This window comes from Lipotes vexillifer, unplaced genomic scaffold, assembly GCF_000442215.2.
Source record: "Lipotes vexillifer unplaced genomic scaffold, Lipotes_vexillifer_v1.1 scaffold403, whole genome shotgun sequence".
In the NCBI taxonomy this organism is placed as follows: Eukaryota; Metazoa; Chordata; class Mammalia; order Artiodactyla; family Lipotidae; genus Lipotes; species Lipotes vexillifer.
Window position 1 is genome coordinate 1,201,184 of NW_006782755.1, and position 18,719 is coordinate 1,219,902.

The window sequence follows — 18,719 nt, forward strand, 5'->3', positions numbered from 1 at the left end:
GCGCCCGCCCACCCGGCGGCAGCCGCCAAGTGCCTCTGGGCGCAGCGTGCCGCGCCCGCGGCTCCTCGCGCAGCCGGCTCGGGCCGCTCCTCCCGGCTCAGGCGCGGCGGCTGCGGCGGCTGCGGCGGCGGCGGCGGCGGGGACACGATGACGAACCCGATCCTCCCGGTGCGCATTTCACGGCCGCGGACGGGGCACTGGAGGCCTGGGGACACCGGGACAGACACGACGACGGGCGCACGAGGGCACGAGGACACGAGGACCGGGGACCGGGGACCGGGAAGCACTTCTCTTCTCCGACGTCCCTGCGAATGATTCCACGGAAGGTTGACAGCAGGGCCGCTTCACCTTCGGCCATGGCCGGGAGAGCCTAGCGGGGCCCGGACGCCGCCCCCCCGGCTCCCGCCCCGCCTCCGAGCCTCGGCGCTGCATCCCGCCGGCCTCGGCGCCCGGCCCGCGCCGGGCAACCGTGCTCGCCCGCAGCCCTCCCTCGCCCCGGCTCGCGTCCCCCGGCGGCGCCGCCGCGGGAAGCGGCTCCCCCTCCTCTTCCTCCGCGTCCTCTCCCCCCGCTCCGCCGCCGGGGCCGCTTGTTGCACCGCCCGCGGCCTGTGGGAGCCGCTCGCCCGGCCCCGGCCTCGCGCCCGCGGCCGCAGCCCCTGCCGCTCGCTCCTGGGGCCCGCAGCCCGGCCCGCGAGACCCCGGCCCGACCCCGCCGCCCGCACAAAATGTCGGCCCGGACGCCATTGCCGACCGTGAATGAGCGGGACACGGAGAACGTGAGTAGCCGGAGCCTCCCCGGGAGCGGCGGGGCCAGACGCTCCCCGGACCCCCGCTTCACCTTCCGCATGGGCCGCCCCGGGGCCCTAGAGCAGCCACCCGCCGCAGGGTGTCCACCTGGCGCCCGGCGTGACCCTCGCCCCCGGCTGAGCCCCCATCCTCCCTTCCAGCCTCATTTCACTGTTTTCCCCTGAAGGGTGAGGGTGGGGGCACCGTAAGTGGCGCCCTCCCCGCGGAGGTGGTCCTCCGGGATACGGTGGGGTGATGGAGGGCGACAGGCACAAGGAGATGGCAGAGTGGGCATCCCGGATGGCTTTATTTCCACGCGGCATTCCGTATCCCCACCCGAATGTTTGCTTTATGATCACAGACAAGCCAGCCGACTGCCTCTTTTCCCTTGCTTTTCTGGCTCTTTCGGTCCTTTGCCCTCCCACCCGCCTGCATTGCCCCATGACTTTGCTTTTTATAACACTGTGCCCACATTTGGGTCTTGGGCACCAAAGGGGGAAGGTCGGGAATGGAAAGGACGAGAATGGGAGTAGAGATGGGTGTGTGTGTTGGTGTGTCCCGAGTTTCTACTGCTGTGTGATACTCTTCTATAGAAATGAGCAGAAGAATTTCACCATCAGCTTCTGTGGCCCCAGGGTTACAGCAAAATGTTTAAAAGCTGTATGAAGCCAACGGCTTTTGCTTCTCTTTCTCAAGTCGGTGGTAATAAATCAGGGCAGGTTTTACTTTAAATACCTCTCCCCCTCCTTGGAGTGTCACAAGGTGCATTTCTTTGAAGGAAGGATTTTCTGTGTCTTTGATCAAATTGCCCTCAGGAGTTTTTATCTAGATGCAGATGTCCCTGGTGTTTAAACTCTTGAAAACCGAAAGAACCAGAGATCAGTTGTATTTCCACATTCTGAAAAGTGCAGTTGTGTGTGTGCGCGCGAGCTCCTTTGTGGGAAAGGGTTTAAAAATAATTTTTTCTTTTTAAGCTCTCATGACCTGTAAAGAGGGCCTTTGCTGATTTTTCTGACTGGGTTTGTGTACCCCTTAGAGAGGTGCTAAGTTTTGGTCGGCTGTCCAATTTCTGATTGCCTAGTTAACTCCTTGATCCTCCAGCCCTTGGTGTATCACTGCCTTCACAGGGTTGGTAAAATAAAATAATGAAGGGTTTTGGCGTTCTTAAACAAAAGATATGAGACAGAAGACATACAAACTCACCCCTGAAGTGTTGGAGGGAGGTATAAACAGATTTTTTAATCTTGGAGAGTAGGGGAGCACAGAAACTTGATATACGAAGGGAGAAGAAATTTTGGTAAGAGACTCTTGCAGAAGACCCAGGAAGAGATTTCAGAGTATGCTTTCGTCTTGTCTAGTGTCTTGCATTTCAAATGGTAAAGATATAGTGTAAGGTTGCTGTTACCGTAACTTATATAACTTAGTTTACATTATAACTTAGTTTACATTGTAACTTTTTAAAAGCCTCCTAATTGTTTTTAAAAATATAATTGATACATAATTTTGATTGAAAGATTGAGGAAGGTGATGGAAAAAGGTGCAAAATTGGGTTAAAGTTGCTTTTAAAGCCAAGGTAGTACAGAATTTTTCTAACAGAAAATCTTTAAAAAAACGTGTCATTCAGTATGAATGAAAAGTAAGACAGATGATGACCTTTGTTTTTATTAGCAAAACACTGTGTGTTTTTAACCTAGGAAAGGTGGAAAAATACATTGTTTTAATGTTCTTTTAGATTTTGAATAGTATAGCTCTTTCCACAGTTGTATGAATAAGGTGCTTTATACAGACATGAGATAGCATTATAGAAATCTGAATCAGGGAATAGTACAAAATGCAGCATCACTTGTAAGACCAAAAAAAAAAGGGGGGGGTTCAGTTAAGCAATAACAGTGTGCTAAATTTTGCTGTACCTTCTGAAAATGATTATGCTAAGTAAACTGATTTGCTCTGTTTCTGAGTATGTTATTTCAAAGTCACTTTTATGATCTTGTCCCTTGGTGTTGGTTGCATTGTGCATAACTATAGCTCCGTTTAGCTTCCTTTACCCACATCCTGATTTTCTCCTAATTGCCATGCGAAGAGCCTGTTATACTGTGGCTGTTAATTTATCAATACATATGCACTCAGTTTTGGTTTTTGAGCTGGAAGGGATAGAGAAGCAGTATTTAAGACAAGGCCTCCCCCCTCAAAGAACTTAAGAAGAAAGGTAAATATAGTCCCAAAGAAATAATGTACAGTAGAAAGCTGTGTGTAAATAGGGCTAAATTGGTTTATAGGTGCTATAGGTGTTTATCAGAGGGATCACCAGTGATGGCTATTAAATCACCATTCGTGTCTCTCTCTGTTCTCTGGTTGGTAGTAAATGTCATTACCCATTCTTGCTTACCTCTCATCAGTGAAATAAAGGAACATATCTGCTTGTTAGCTAATATATTAAGGCCAGTGTGGTAATCAAAATGAACATTTGTTTGAAGTTGTTTTCAGTTAAATTGACACATTTTAAGAAATGGTTGTGAAAATCTACATCCGTGTGACTATTAAATGCTTGTAAGCCTTTTGGAATATTAAGGACATAATTAAAAACATTTTATTACTGCCCAAAATATTTTAATTTAAACAAATAAGGTAATTAAAGAATCTTTGAATTGTATTGTCATTTGCAGTTATTATAAGCATTTTAGTCATATGTGAATGGATTTGGTATCCTTGGGAATATGTGATATCTACCCTTCCCTATGTCACTAATATATATTGAGGATATGTAAGTAAATGTTAATATTATATACATATTAAACAGTTCAGAAGAAGAATGTTGCAGCACTGTAACATTAGTAGTAAATATTCTCTTTACCACCACTGTATTTAGTAGAGCGAGAAAGAATTGCTTTTCTCTGAGAACATTCTATGTGTATTTTTTCAGGAGTATTTTCTTAGCTGAAGGATTTGTGTGTGCATTATTAATAGGCCTCAAATGGCTATATACAACAGAACAACCGATGATTAAAGGCAATGAATACTTCACAGTGAAGTAGAAAACGTATGTTGTAGATCATAGAATTAATTTATGCAAAATGTGTTTGATGTTAGGTTGTAAAGTTGTAAGTCCAGAAAGAGAATGGGTGTTTGAAATATTCCGTTTTTTTTTTTTTTGCTTCTGTTAGATTATACTTGGATAATTCCAGCGTGGATAGAGAGAATATATTACCATTACTCTTATGTACTTTTAAATGGAACAAGAATTGTTTTCATGTTTTAGAAAAACTCTAATTTTGCTAATTTTTATGGATCCAAAGTGTCCCTACTAGCTTTCTGTGGTGAAATTTTGATCAGTATGAAGGAAATTGATTTGATTCCTTCTCGGGATGTTTTAAAATTGACTTTGGTTAAATTTGTTTTGAAACTTCTAATAACAAAAGTCTTGATGATGATTCTTTTCATAGATCTGAATTTCACTGTGATGACTGGAACAACTACCAAGGTGGACATTAGTAGTTTGAAAAGGCAAGAGTGAAGCGTGCTTTTGCCACTACTGCTGGGTTTTCTCAGTACCCTGTGCATACCTCATGTCACAGGACCTATCACACTGCCTTCTAATTGCTGATTTACTTTGTCTCCTTTGTTCTGTATCGCCAGTGCCAGTGCAATGACTAGTAGTAATATATAAGAGATCAGTCCTATAATATTCCCCTTTTGAATTTTTTCATTTGTCATCAAAATATACTAGTGACACCAGGAACGGTAGATATTACATACTACAAAGCCTTCAGAGAGTGAAGTGACCTGCCCAAGGTCAAAACGAATATCTGATGTCTTCCACTGTTGATCTAGTCACGTTATTGCTTCTTGAGGTTTTTGGTTTGTTTTGCTTTTGTCTTAGAGATTTCAAAAGAACGTGTGCGATGATATGAGATACTTTATTGGTTGAAGAACAGGGTGTGCCATGCTCATCTCATTCCTGAACCTTTGTTATTTTCTCTGCCTCGAGTGCCCGGTTCTTTTCCCCTTATCCCAAACTTACAAGTCCCTTATGGCATGGCTTATGGTTTTTTTTTTTTTTTTTTTTTTTTTTTTTTTTTTTTAACATCTTTATTGGGGTATAATTGCTTTACAATGGTGTGTTAGTTTCTGCTTCATAACAAAGTGAATCAGTTACACATATACACATGTTCCCGTATCTCTTCCCTCTTGCATCTCCCTCCCTCCCAATGGCTTATGTTTTTAAGAAGACCTGTGAAATGATTGCAGCCAGCATTGCTGTCTGATGTAGCTGAACATCTGTGTATGTATAGTCCATACCACTGGTCTCCAAAGTGGGTATGCAGGACGGTCCATTGTGAGGAAAAAATGTCTTTGCCTTCTGTCATTTCCCTTCTGAACTCATTGCTATCACTAATCGCCTTCTTCGCCTTCTCCTTCTCCTTCTTATTCTTTTAAAGCTCAGGTTGTTTAGAATCAGCCACATATTTTAAATTATTGTTATTTTTTTTTTACCATTCCCTTTTCCATCTCAGACTTGCCTTTGGAGGTCATTTTCCCTTTTCCTGATGGTCCATTGTGAGGAAAAAATGTCTTTGCCTTCTGTCATTTCCCTTCTGAACTCATTGCTATCACTAATCGCCTTTTTCGCCTTCTCCTTCTCCTTCTTATTCTTTTAAAGCTCAGGTTGTTTAGAATCAGCCACATATTTTAAATTATTGTTATTTTTTTTTACCATTCCCTTTTCCATCTCAGACTTGCCTTTGGAGGTCATTTTCCCTTTTCCTGATAGCATCTTCAGAGTTCTTTTGGTAAAGGATTGTTAGTCATAAACTTTCTTTTTTAAATATGAAAATATTTTTTGTCCATTTTCTTGAAAGAGAGCCTTGCTCAGTCTCCAATTCTAAGTTGATCTTCCATTGTCTACTTATTTCCATTGTTTCTGTTCAGAAGTCATCTGCCAGTAGGTATAGGTGTCTTTTCTGTCTGCCTGTTTCTAAGATTCTTTTTCTTAGGTGTTATACTTTCACTACAGTGTATTTAAGTATGGATTTCTTTTCTTCTTGTTTGCTTCTCATGTCTTTGAATTCATATTCTTTTGATTAGTTCTGGATACTTACCATATATTATCCTTTTGAACATTGCCTTGCTTCTGGTCTCTTTAGAATTTTATTTTGGTACTCTGATTAGATTATGTTGTACCTTAACTCTTCCATATGCCTTAACTTCTTTTCTTTTCTTTTCTTTTTTTTTAAATTGAAGTATAGTTGGTTTACAATGTTGTGTTAGTTTCAGGTGTACACCAGAGTGATTCAGTTATACAGATTCTTTTTTTTCATTTTTTAAGATTCTTTTACATTATAGGTTATTACAAGATATTGAATATAGTTCCCTGTGCTGTACAGTAGGTCCTTGTTGTTTATCTATTTTATGTATAGTAGTATGTATCTGTTAATCCCAAATTCCCAATTTATCCTCCCTCCCCCTGCCCTTTTTCCCCTTTGATAACCGTAAGTTTGTTTTCTATTTCTGTGAATCTATTTCTGTTTTGTAAATAAGTTCACTTGTATCATTTTTTTAGACTCCACATGTAAGTGATATCATATGATATTTGTTTTTCTGTCTCTGACTTACTTTACTTTGTATGATAATCTCTGGGTCCATCCATGTTGCTGCAAATGGAATTATTTCATTCTTTTTTTAAGGCTGAGTAATATTCCATTGTGTATATATGCCACATCTTCTTTATGTATTCATTTGTTGATGGACATTTAGATTGCTTCCTTGTCTTGGCTATTGTAAATAGTGCTGCTATGAACATTGGGGTGCATGTATCTTCTCTGGCTGTATGCCCAGGAGTGGGATTGCTGGATCATATGGTAACTCTATTTTTAGTTTTGTTTGTTTGTTTGTTTTTGTTTTTTTGTTTTTTATTTTTGCGGTACGTGGGCCCCTCACTGTTGTGGCCTCTCCCGTTGTGGAGCACAGGCTCCAGACGTGCAGGCTCAGCGGCCATGGCTCACGGGCCCAGCCGCTCCACGGCATGTGGGATCTTCCCGGACCGGGGCACGAACCCGTGTCCCCTGTGTCGGCCGTCGGATTCTCAGCCACAGCGCCACCAGGGAAGCCCTATTTTTAGTTTTTTAAGGACCCTCCATACTGTTCTCCATAGTTATGCTTTAACTTCTTGATTCATTTTTTCTGTGAGTTATTGTGTCTTTGTACTACAAGCTGTATAATTTGTTTAGATCTAAACTCTGTGGATTATATCTTTCATAAATTTTGGAAATGGAGCAGCCATTATCTCTCTGAATATAGCCTTACTGCTGTTCTCTCTAGTGTTTCTGGCCCTCTGATTAGATATGCTAAAATTCTCTTTCTATCCTACGTATGTCTTAGATGCTCATTCATTTTTCCCCCCTATTTCATTGTTTCCCTGTACTGTAATCTATAGTACAGTCTGCTGTACAGTTTCTGCATGTAACATGTTTAGGTCTGTCTTTCAGTTAACTAAAACTCTTTAGCTGTATTTAAATCAGTGTTAACCTTTTTGTTGAATTTATTTTTTATAGTGGGAAAAAACACATAACATGAGATCTGCCTTTTTAATAAATTTCTAAATGTACAGTACAGTATTGTTAACTGAGGCAGAACCTTTTCATCTTGCATGCCTGCAACTTTATATTCATTGAACAGCTCCCATTTTTCTCTTTCTCTAGCCCCTGGCCACCACAATTCTACTTTCTGCTTCTGTAAGTTTGATTGCTTTGGATAACTCATTTAAGTGGACTCATGCAGTTTTTTTCTTTTTTGAAGTACAGTTGATGTACAATATCATGTAAGTTACAGGTGTACAATTCACAATTTTTAAAGGTTATACTCCATTTATAGTTATTATAAAATATTGGCTATATTCCTTGTGTTGTAAATATATCCTTGAAGCTTATTTTATATGTAATAGTTTGTATCTCTTAATCCCCTACTCTATATTGCTTCTCCCCTCTTCCCTTTCTCCACTGGTAACCCTAATTTGTTCTCTGTATCTGTGAGTCTACTTCTTTTTTGCTGTATTCACTAGTTTGTTGTATATTTTAGATTCCATATATAAGTGATAGCATACAGTATTTGCCTTTCTCTGTCTGACTTATTTCACTTTGCATAATACCCTCCAAGTCCATCCATGCTGCTGCAAATGGCAAAATTTCATTCTTTTTTATGGCTAAGTAGTATTCCATTGCATACATATACACCACATTTTCTTTGTACATTTGTCTGTTGATGGACACTTAGATTGCTTCCATATTATAAATAATGGTGCTATGAACATTGGCATGTATATATCTTTTCCAAATAGTGTTTCTGTTTTTTTTTCGGGTATATACCCAGGAGTGGAGTTGCTGGATCACATGGTAGTTGTATTTTTAGTTTTTTAAGAAACTTCCATATTGTTTTCCACAGTGGCTGAAACACTCTACATTCCCACCAACAGTGTCGGAGGGTTCCCTTTTATCCACATCCTCACCAACATTTGTTATCTGTGTTCTTTTTGATGGTAGCCATCCCAAAAGATGTGAGGTGATATCTCATTGTGGTTTTCATTTGCATTTCCCTGATGATTAGCAGTGTTTAGCATCTTTTCATGTGCCTCTTGGCCATCTGCATGTCCTCTTTGGAGAAATGTCTATTCATTTCTTCTGCTTATTTTTAAATCGGATTATTTTTTTGATATTGAGGTGTATGAGCTGTTTATCTTTTAATTTAATTTTTTATTTTACATTGGGAGTGTAGCTGGTTTACAGTGTTGTGTTAGTTTCCGGTGTATAACTAAGTGATCCAGTTATACATATACATATATCCATTCTTTTTCAGATTCTTTTTCCATGTAGGTTATTATAGAATATTATAGAATATTGAGTAGAGTTCCCTCTGGTATACAGTAGGTCCTTGTTGATTATCTATTTTATATATAGTAGTGTGTATATATTCATTCCAAACTCCTAATTTATCCCTGCCGCCCGCCCCCCCCCGCCACGTTTCCCCTTTGGTAACTGTAAGTTCTTTTTTTTTTTTTTTTTTTGCCATACGCGGGCCTCTCACTGTTGTGGCCTCTCCCGTTGCGGAGCACAGGCTCCGGATGCGCAGGCTCGGCGGCCATGGCTCACGGGCCTAGCCGCTCCGCGGCACGTGGGATCTTCCCGGACGGGTGCACGAACCCGTGTCCCCTGCATCGGCAGGCGGACTCTCAACCACTGCGCCACCAGGGAAGCCCGTAAGTTCATTTTTGAAGTCCGTGAGTCTGTTTCTGTTTCTGAAGTAAGTTCACTTGTATCTTTTTTTTAGATTCCACGTATAAGTGATATCACATATTTGTCTTTCCCTCTCTGACTTACTTCACTTAGTATGATAATCTCTAGGTCCATCCATGTTGCTGCAAATGGCATTATTTCATTCTTTTTTTATTGCTGAGTAATAGTCCATTATATATATATGCCACATCTTCTTTATCTGTTCATCTGTTGATGGACATTTAGGTTACTTCCATGTCTTGGCTATTGTAAATAGTGCTGCAGTTAACATTGGGGTGCATGTATCTTTTCAAATTATGGTTTTCTCCAGATAATATGCCCAGGAGTGGGATTCTGGCTCGTATGGTAGTTCTAGTTTTGCTTTTTTAAGAAACCGCCATACTGTTCTCCACACTGGTTGTACCAATTTACATTCCCACCAACAGTGTAGTACGTTTCCCTTTTCTCCACCCCCTCTCCAGCATTTATTGTTTGTAGAATTTTTGATGATGGCAATTCTTTCCAGTGTGAAGTGATACCTCATTGTAGTTTTGATCTGCATTTCTCTAATATTTAGCGATGTTGAGCATCTTTTCATGTGCGTTTTGGCCATCTGTATGTTTCCTTTGGAGAAATGTCTATTTAGATCTTCTGCGCATTTTTTGATTGAGTTGTTTTTTTGATATAGAGCTGCATGAGCTGTTTGTATATTTTGGAGATTCATCACTTGTTGGTTGCTTCGTTTGCAAATATTTTCTCCCATTCTGTGGGCTGTCTTTTCATTTTGTTTATGGTTTCCTTGGCTGTGCAAAAGCTTTTCAGTTTAATTAGACCCTATTTATTTATTTTTGTTTTTATTTTCATTACTGTAAGAGGTGGATCCACAAAGATATTGCGGTGATTTATGTCAGAGCACCTAACAAAGACCTAGCCATACAGCATATCAACCTGGTATTCTTTGTCTTAAAAAGAGCAACACTAATTGTTTAAAACAAACCTAAGGAAGTTAAGCCATTCTTGGACTTCTTGAACATGACTATATCTACTTCCCAGCCTCACAGTTTGTGGGGCTATGTTTGCTTCTAAGCGTTTTATAGTATCCAGCATTACATTTAGGTCTTTAATCCATTTCGAGTTTATTTTTCTGTATGGTGTTAGAGAATGTTCTAATTTCATTCTTTTACGTGTAGCTGTCCAGTTTTCCCAGCACCACTTATTAAAGAGACTATCTTTTCTCCATTGTGTATCCTTGCCTCCTTTGCTAGCACTTTGTTGAGAATTTTTGTGTCTATGTTCATCACTGATCTTGGGTGTAACATTTTTTGGGGGGGGTATCTTTGTCTGGTTTTGGTATCAGGGTGATGGTGGCCTCATAGAATGAGTTTAGGAGTGTTCCTTCTGCAATTTTTGGAAAGAGTTTCAAAAGGATAGGCATTAATTCTTCTCTAAATGTTTGATAAAATTCACCCGTGAAGCCATCTGGTTCTGGACTTTTGTTTGTTGGAAATTTTTCATCACAGTTTCAATGTCAGTACTTGTGATTGGTCTGTTCACATTTTCTGTTTTTTCCTGGCTCAGTCTTGGAAGGTTGTACCTTTCTAAGAATTTGTCCATTTCTTCTAGGTTGTCCATTTTGTTGGCATAGAGTTGCCTGTAGCAGTCTTTTATGATCCTTTATTTCTGTGGTGTCAGTTGTAACTTCTTCCTCATTTCTGTTTTTATTGATTTGTGCCCTTTCCCTTTTTTTCTTGATGAGTCTGGCTAGTGGTTTATCAATTTTATCTTTTCAGAGAAGCATCTTTTAGTTTCATTGATCTTTTCTATTGTTTTCTTTGCCTCTATTTCATTTATTCTGCTCTGATGTTTATGATTTCTTTCTTTCTACTAACTTTGGACCTTGTTTGTTCTTTCTCTAGTTGCTTTGGGTATAAGGTTAGGTTGCTTGTTTGAGATTTTTGTTGTTTCCCCAGATGCTTGGAATGCTATTAACTTCGCCCTTTGAACTGCTTTTGCTGCGTCTCATAGGATTTAGACCGTTGTGTTTTCATTTTCTTTTGTCTCTAGGTATTTTTTCATTTCCTCTTGATTTCTTCAGTGATCCATTGGTTGTTTAGTAGCATATTGTTTAGCCTCCACATGTTTGTGTGTTTTGCAGTTTTTTTTCTCATAGTTGATTTCTAGTCTCATGGTGTATTGGTAGGAAAAGACGCTAGATAGGATTTCAGTTTTCTTAAATTTACCAAGGCTTGTTTTGTAGCCTAGCATGTGATCTCTCCTGGAGAGTGTTCCATGTGCACTTGGAAAGAACGTGTAAAATCTACATATTATTTATTCTTAAAGTGTACTTTTGGTAAAAATAATCACAAATATTTAAAAAGTTCTGCATTTCAGTTTTTGGGTAATGATGCAATTCTATTCATCATGGTGCTAAATTCATTTTTGTTTCCTTTTTTTTTTTTTTTTTTTGCGGTATGCGGGCCTCTCACTGTTGTGGCCTCTCCCGTTGTGGAGCACAGGCTCTGGACGCACAGGCTCAGCGGCCATGGCTCACGGGTCCAGCCGCTCCGCGGCATGTGGGATCCTCCCGGACCGGGGCGCGAACCCGTGTCCCCTGCATCGGCAGGTGGACTCTCAACCACTGCGCCACCAGGGAAGCCCTTTGTTTTCGTTTTTTAATTAAAATTATTTTTGTTGTAGTTGATTTAAAATGTGTTAGTTTCTTCTGTACAGCAAAGTGAATCAGGTTTGTACATGCATATATCCACTCTTTCTAGAACGTGTATTCTGATGCTTTTGGATGGAATGCTTTCTGTATATCAGTTAAGTCCATCTGCTCTATTGTGTTATTTAAGGCCAGTGTTTCCTTGCTGATTTTCTATCTGGATGATCTGTCCATTGATATAAGTGGGGTTTTAAAGTCTCCTACTATTACTGTGTTACTGTTGATTCCTCCCTTTATGTCTGTTAATACTTGCTTTATGTATTTAGGATTTTCTATGTTGGATGTATATATATTTACGATTGTTATGTCTTCTTAAACTGATCCCTTAATCATTATGTAGTGTCCTTCTTTTTCTTTTGTAACAGTCTTTATTTTAAAGCCTATTTTGTCTGATATAAGCGTTGCTACCCCGGCTTTCTTTAGATTTCCATTTTCATGGAATACCTTTTTTCCATCCCCTCATTTTCATTCTGTGTCTTTATATATATGAGGTGAGTCTTTTGTAGACAGCATATATATGGGTCTTATTTTTGTTTGTTTCCATTCAGCTGGGCTGTGTCTTTTGATTGGAACATTTAGTCCATTTAAATTTAAGGTAATTATTGCTGTGTCTGTTCTTACTGCCCTTTTGTTACTTGTTTTGGGTTGTTTTTATAGGTCTTTCTTTTTTCCTTCTTTTGTTTTCTTGTGATTTGATGACTATCTTTAGTTTTATGTTTGGTACCCTTTTTCTTTTTTTGTGTGTATATCTATTATAGATTTTTGGTTTATGGTTACCATGAGGTTTTTATCTAGCAACGTGTATATATGTGATTGTTTTAATTTGCTGGTCTCTTAATTTCAAATGGATTTTGAAAACCCTGCATTGGTACTCTTCTCTCTTCACAACTACTGTTTTTGTGTGTGTGTGTGTGTGTGGTACGCGGGCCTCTCACTGTTGTGGCCTCTCCCGTTGCGGAGCACAGGCTCCAGACCCGCAGGCTCAGTGGCCATGGCTCACGGGCCCAGCCGCTCCGCGGCACGTGGGATCCTCCCGGACCGGGGCACGAACCCATGTCCCCTGCATCGGCAGGCGGACTCTCAACCACTGCGCCACCAGGGAAGCCCCACAACTACTGTTTCTGATATCATATTTTACATCTAATTGTTATGTGTATCCCTTAACTGCTTATTGTGGATATAGATGACTTTACTACTTTTGTCTTTTTAACTTCCTATTAGCTTTGTGCCTGGGTGATTTCCTACCTTTTTGTTATATTTGTCTCTACTGATGAGCTTTTTCATTTTGTAATTTTCATGTTTCTAGTTGTGGCCTTTTCTTTTTTCACTTAGAGGAGTGTCTTTAATATTTGTTTAAAGGTGGTTCTGTAGTGCTGAACTCTTTTAGGTTTTGCTTATCTGTAAAGCTTTTAATCTCTCCATCAAATCTGAACAAGAGCGTTGCTGGATAGAGTATTTTTGGTTGTAGGTCTTTCCCGTTCATTACTTTAAATATATCGTGCCATTCCCTTCTGGCCTGCAGGGTTTCTGCTGTAAAGTCAGCTGATAGCCTTATGGGAGTTCCCTTGTATATTGTTTGTTGCTTTTCCCTTGTTGCTTTTAATGTTGTCTTAACTGTTTGCCATTTTAACTACAGTGTGTCTTTGTGTATTCCTCTTTAGGTTAATCCTGTATGGGACTCTCTGTGCCTACTGGACTTGGATATCTGTTTCTTTCCCAAGGTTAGAAAAGTTTTCAGCTCTGATGTTTTCAGATATGTTCTCTTCCCCTTTCTCTCTCTCTTCTCCTTCTGGGATCCCTATAATGTGAATATTAGTGTGCTTGATGTTGTCCCAGAGGTCCCTTAAACTGTCCTCATTTTTTTTCATTCTTTGCCTACTTTGTCTTATAGTTTGCTGATCTGTTCCTATTTATCATTTAGTTTACTGTTGATTCTTTCTAGTGTATTTTTTATTTCAGTTAGTGTAATCTTCATCTGTGTTTGGTTGTTTTTTATATTTTCTAACTCTTTGTTAAAAACTTCTAAGTTGTCACTCTGCATTCATTCTTCTCCTGAATTCTTTGATCATCTTTATGATCACTACCCTGAACACTTTCTTGTGCAGATTATTTCTCTCCAATTCACTTAGTTCTCTTTCTGGGATTTTATCTTGTTTCTTTGTTTGAGGGTTTTATCTTATTTCTCTGTCACCACATTTTACCTAAGTTACTGTTGTTAATTTTTGTGTGTCTGGTAGGGTGATTACGTTTCCCAAGAATGCAGTTCCTCTCATCACCCAAGCGATATGCTCTAGGAGTTCCCCCTGTGAGGGCTGCATGGGTCCTTTTGTTGTTGTGGGCTCTGTGGGCAGTCTGATAGGCTTGATTGGCTCCCAGTCTGCTAGTTTGCCAGGCCCTGCTTTGTGCAGAGGCCGCTGGCCGCTGGTTAGTGGTACTGGGTCACGAAGTGGCTGTTTACAGAACCCCTAGGCTCCCTGGGGCTTATGCTGGCTCACTGATGGGCAGAGTCAGGATCCAGAAAACTCTGGGGCTGTTGCCCACTCACTGGTGGTTGAAGCCAGGTCCTGGGGTTAGTGCTGGACTGCTTGCAGACAGCACCAGGTCCTGGAGTTTGGTTGCCTAGGGATCCCAGAGCTGGTGTCAGGTCATTGGTTGTGGGGGCTGGTTCCTGACAGAGTTGGATATGGGGTGTGAGGTGTCCTGAAGCTTGTGTTGGCCCGATAGTGGGCAGGGTGGGGTCCAGCTGATCTCAGGGCAGGGTCTGGCCTGCTGTGGGCAGGCTGGGCCTGCAGGCTGTTGGATTGTCATTTTCTTGCATCTAGCCTGTCCCCTGATTGGTGAGGCTGCTCCAGAGGCTAGAGCAAGCTTCCTGGAAGGCAGCTGGGTGGGGCAGTACATTCTGGAGCTGGTGCCTGTCTGGTGGGTGGATTTGAGTCCTGGCCCTCTGGTGGTCAGGGCCATATCTTGAGCCGTGTCTAGAGGTGCTTTGGGCTCAGGAGGTCTTTAGGGAGTCTGTTTGCTGATGGGTGAGACTGTGTCCCCACCCAGTTGCTTGGCCAGTTTGGCCAGAGACGTCCCACCACTGGTCCTACAGGCTGTTTTGGGGGGCACAATCTCAGTGCTGATGAGTGGGAGGGGGGATCCCACAGTGGCACCCACCAGCACAAGCATTCATGATGTAGAAGGGGTCCATGGTGTGAGCTGCAGCTGACCCCCACCTCTCTGGGAGACTCTGCAAGATCAGCAGATAGGTCTGGTCCAGGCTTCTATCAGATTACTGCTTTTACCCTGGGTCCTAGAACATGTGAGATTTTGTGTGCGCCCTTTAATGGTGAAGTCTCTATTTCCCCCAGTCCTGTGGGGCTCCCGAAATTATGCCCTGCTGGCCTTCAAAGCCAAATCCTCTGGGCGCTTGTCTTCCTGGTATAAGACTCTGGGGCTGGGGAGCCTGACATGGGCACAGAGCTCTAACTCCTATGGGAGAGCCTCTGGAATGTAATTATTCTCCAGTTTGTGGGTTACCCATCTGGGAGTATGGGACTTGACTATATTGCAAGTGTGCCCCTCCTACCTGTCTTGTTGTGTTTCCTTCTTTATGTCTTTAGTTATAGAAGATCTTTTCTGGTGGGTTCTGGTCCGTCTCATTGATGGTTGTTCTGCAGATCATTGTGATCTTGATGTGTTCTTAAGAGGAGGTGAGCTCAGGGTCTTTCTACTCTGCCATCTTGGCTCTACTAGTCTCATGCAGTATTAATCATTCTATGACTGGCTAATTTAATTTAGAATAGTATGCTCAAGTTCCATCCATGTTGTATCATATGACAGAATTTCCTTCCTTTTATGGTGGAAAAATACTCCATTGAATGTATTATCACACATTTTCTTTATCCACTTAGCTATTGATGGACATTTGGATTGCTTTCATATCTTGGCTATTGTGAATAATGGTGTAGTGACTGTGGGAGTGCAAATATCTCTTCGATATTTTGATATTTCTGATTCCAATTCTTTTGAATAAATACCTAGAAGTGGGATTGCTGGGTCATAGGGTAGTTCTATTTTTAACTTTTTGAGGAACCTCTGTACCGTTTTCCATAGTGGCTGCACCATTTTACATTACCACTAACTGCACAAGGGTTCTGATTTCTCCATATCCTCGTCAACATTTGTTATTTCCTGGTTTTGTGTTTTGATAATATATTCTAACAGGTGTGAAGTGATCACTCGTTGTAGTTTTGATTTGCATTTCCCTGATGATTAGTGATGTTGAGCATCTTTTCATATACCTGTTGGCCATTTATACATCTTTGGAGAAATAGCTATTCAAATCCTTTGCCCATTTAAAAAAGTCTGATTGCTTTTTTGCTGTTGAATTGTAGGAGTTCCTTACACATTTTGGATGTTAACCCCTTTTCAGATATATGGTTTGCAAATCTTTCCTTTCATTCCATAGGTTGATTTTTCACTCTGTTGATAGTTTCCTTTGCTGTGCAGAAGCTTTTTAGTGTGATGTAATCCCACCTACTTATTTTTGCTTTGGTTGACTGTGTTTTTGGTGTCATATCCATGAAATCATTGCCAAGACCAACGTGGTGAACCTTTCCCTCTATGTTTTCTTTTAGGAGTTTTATAGTTTCCGGCCTTAAGTTTAAGTCTTTAATCCATTTTGAGTTGAATTTTGTGTATTATACAAGAGAAAGTTCTATTTTCTTTCTTTTACATCTGGATATCCAGTTTTCCCAGCACCATGTGTTGAAACAGACTGTGTTTTTCCCCTTGTGTATTCTTGGCACTCTTGTCAAAGATCATTTGACCATATATAGACAGATTTATTTTTGGTCTCTAGCTTTTGTTCCATTGGTTTATATGTTTGTCTATATGCCAGTACCATACTGTTTTATTACTTGTAGCTTTGTAATGTGTTTTGAAGTCAGAAAGTGTGAGACCTTCAGCTTTGTTCTTTCTCAAGCTTGTTTTGGCTATTTAGGGTCCTTATGGTTCCCAGTGGATTTTAGGACTTTTTTCTGTTTCTGTAAAAAATGCCATTGGGGTTTTGATAGGGAGTGTGTTGAATCTGTAGTTTCTTTGGGTAGTATGGACATTTTATCAACATTAAATCTTACAATCCATGACATAGGAGATCCTTCCATTTACTTGTGTCTTTAATTTCTTGTAGCAGTGTTTTGTAGTTTTCAGTGTAAAAGTATTTTGCCTCCTTGGTTAAGTTTATTCCTGAGCATTTTATTGTTTTTGATGCTATTATAAATGGAATTGTTTTCTTAATTTTCTTTTTGCGTCGTTTGTTGGTACTGTATAGAAGCATATCTGATATTTGTTGATTTTGTACTGAAACTTTTATGAATTTGTTTATAGTTCAAACAGTTTGTGTGTGTGTGTGTGTGTGTGTGTGTGTAATTTGTAAGGTGTTCTACATATAAGATTGTTTCGTATGCAAACAAAGATACTTTTACTTTTCCCTTTCCAATTGGATGCCCTTTATTTATTTTTCTTGCCTAATTGCTTTGGCTAGGACTTCCAGTACAGTTGGCCCTGTATATCTGCAGGGTCAGCATCTATGGGTCCAACCAATTGCAACTAAAATAAGTTCGAAAAATAAAATTACAGAAAGTTCCATGAAGCAAACGTTGAATTTGTTGTGGACTAAGAACTATTTACATAGCTTTTATTCATATTATATTAGTATATTATTTAATAGTAATCTAGAGATGATTTAAGTATGTGGAAGGATGTGTGTAGGTTATATACAAGTACTCTTTCATTTTATGTAAGGGACTTGAGCATCTGTAGATTTTGGTACACGTAGGGGGAGAGGGGCCTGGAACCTATCCCCTGAGGATACTGAGGGATGAGTGTACTGTGTTGAATATAAGAGGCAATAGTGAGTATACTTTCCTTATTCCTGATCTTAGAGGAAAGACTTTCAGTGTGATGTTAGCTGTGGGCTTTTCATATGAAGCTTTTATAATGCTGAGGTAATTTTTCTATTCCTGGAGAGTTGAGAATTTTTATCATGAAAGGGCATTGAATTTTGTCAAATGCCTTTTATGCATCAATAGAGATGATCATATGATTTTTATCCTTTGTTCTATTAGTGTGGTGTGTTACATTGATTATCATATGTTGACCATCTTTGTATCTTTGCAATAAATTCAACTTGGTCATAGTGTATGATCCTTTAATATGTTTTAAATTTGGTTTGCTAATGTGTTTAGGATTTTTGCATTTATATTCATCAGGGTTATTGGCCTTTAGTTTTCTTTTATTGTAGTGTCTTTTTCTGGCCTTGATATTAGTGTAATGCTGGCCTCATATGATGAGTTAGGAAGTGTTCCCCTCTCTTCAATTTTTGGAAAAGTTTAAGAAGGACTGGTATTAATTCTTCTTTAAATGTTTGATGGAATTCACCAGTAAAGCCGTCTGGTACTGGGTTTTTCTTTGTTGGAAGGTGTTCGATTACTAATTCTATCTCCTTACTAGTTATATATATCCCCAGATTTTCTGTTTCTTTATGGTTCGGTCTCGGTAGGCTGTGTTTGTAGGGATTTCTCCATTTCCTCTAGGTTATTCTTGGCATGTAATTAATTGTTCATAGCAGTCCCTTAGGGTCCTTTATATTTCTGTGGCATCAGTTGAATGGTCTCCTTTTCATTTATGATTTTATTTATTTGAGTCTTCTCTCTCTCCTTTTTAGTTAGTCTAGCTAAAAAAATGTCATTTGCTAATTTGCATAAAACCAACTCTTTGTTGACTTTTTCTATTGTTTTTCTATTCTCTATTTCATTTATTTCTGCTATACTTTTAATTGTAATGTCTTTCCTTCTGCTAGTTTTGGGCTTAGGTTTTTCTTCTTTATCCAGTTCCTTGAGGTGTAGAGTTAGGTTATTTGAGATATATATATATATATATATATATATATATTTTTTTTTTTT

At 40.1% G+C, this 18,719-nt stretch overlaps 1 protein-coding gene across 1 annotated transcript in view; it reads left to right on the forward strand.

Annotated features, from left to right (window-relative positions):
• Positions 1-725: 725 nt before the first annotated feature.
• Positions 726-18,719, forward strand: part of LOC103087911 (serine/threonine-protein kinase MARK1-like) — an 88,974-nt gene continuing 70,980 nt past the window's right edge. Inside the window, exon 1 of the mRNA XM_007455393.1 lies at positions 726-776. Coding sequence (XP_007455455.1) covers positions 726-776 — 51 coding nt within the window. The remainder of the gene's footprint in view (positions 777-18,719) is intronic.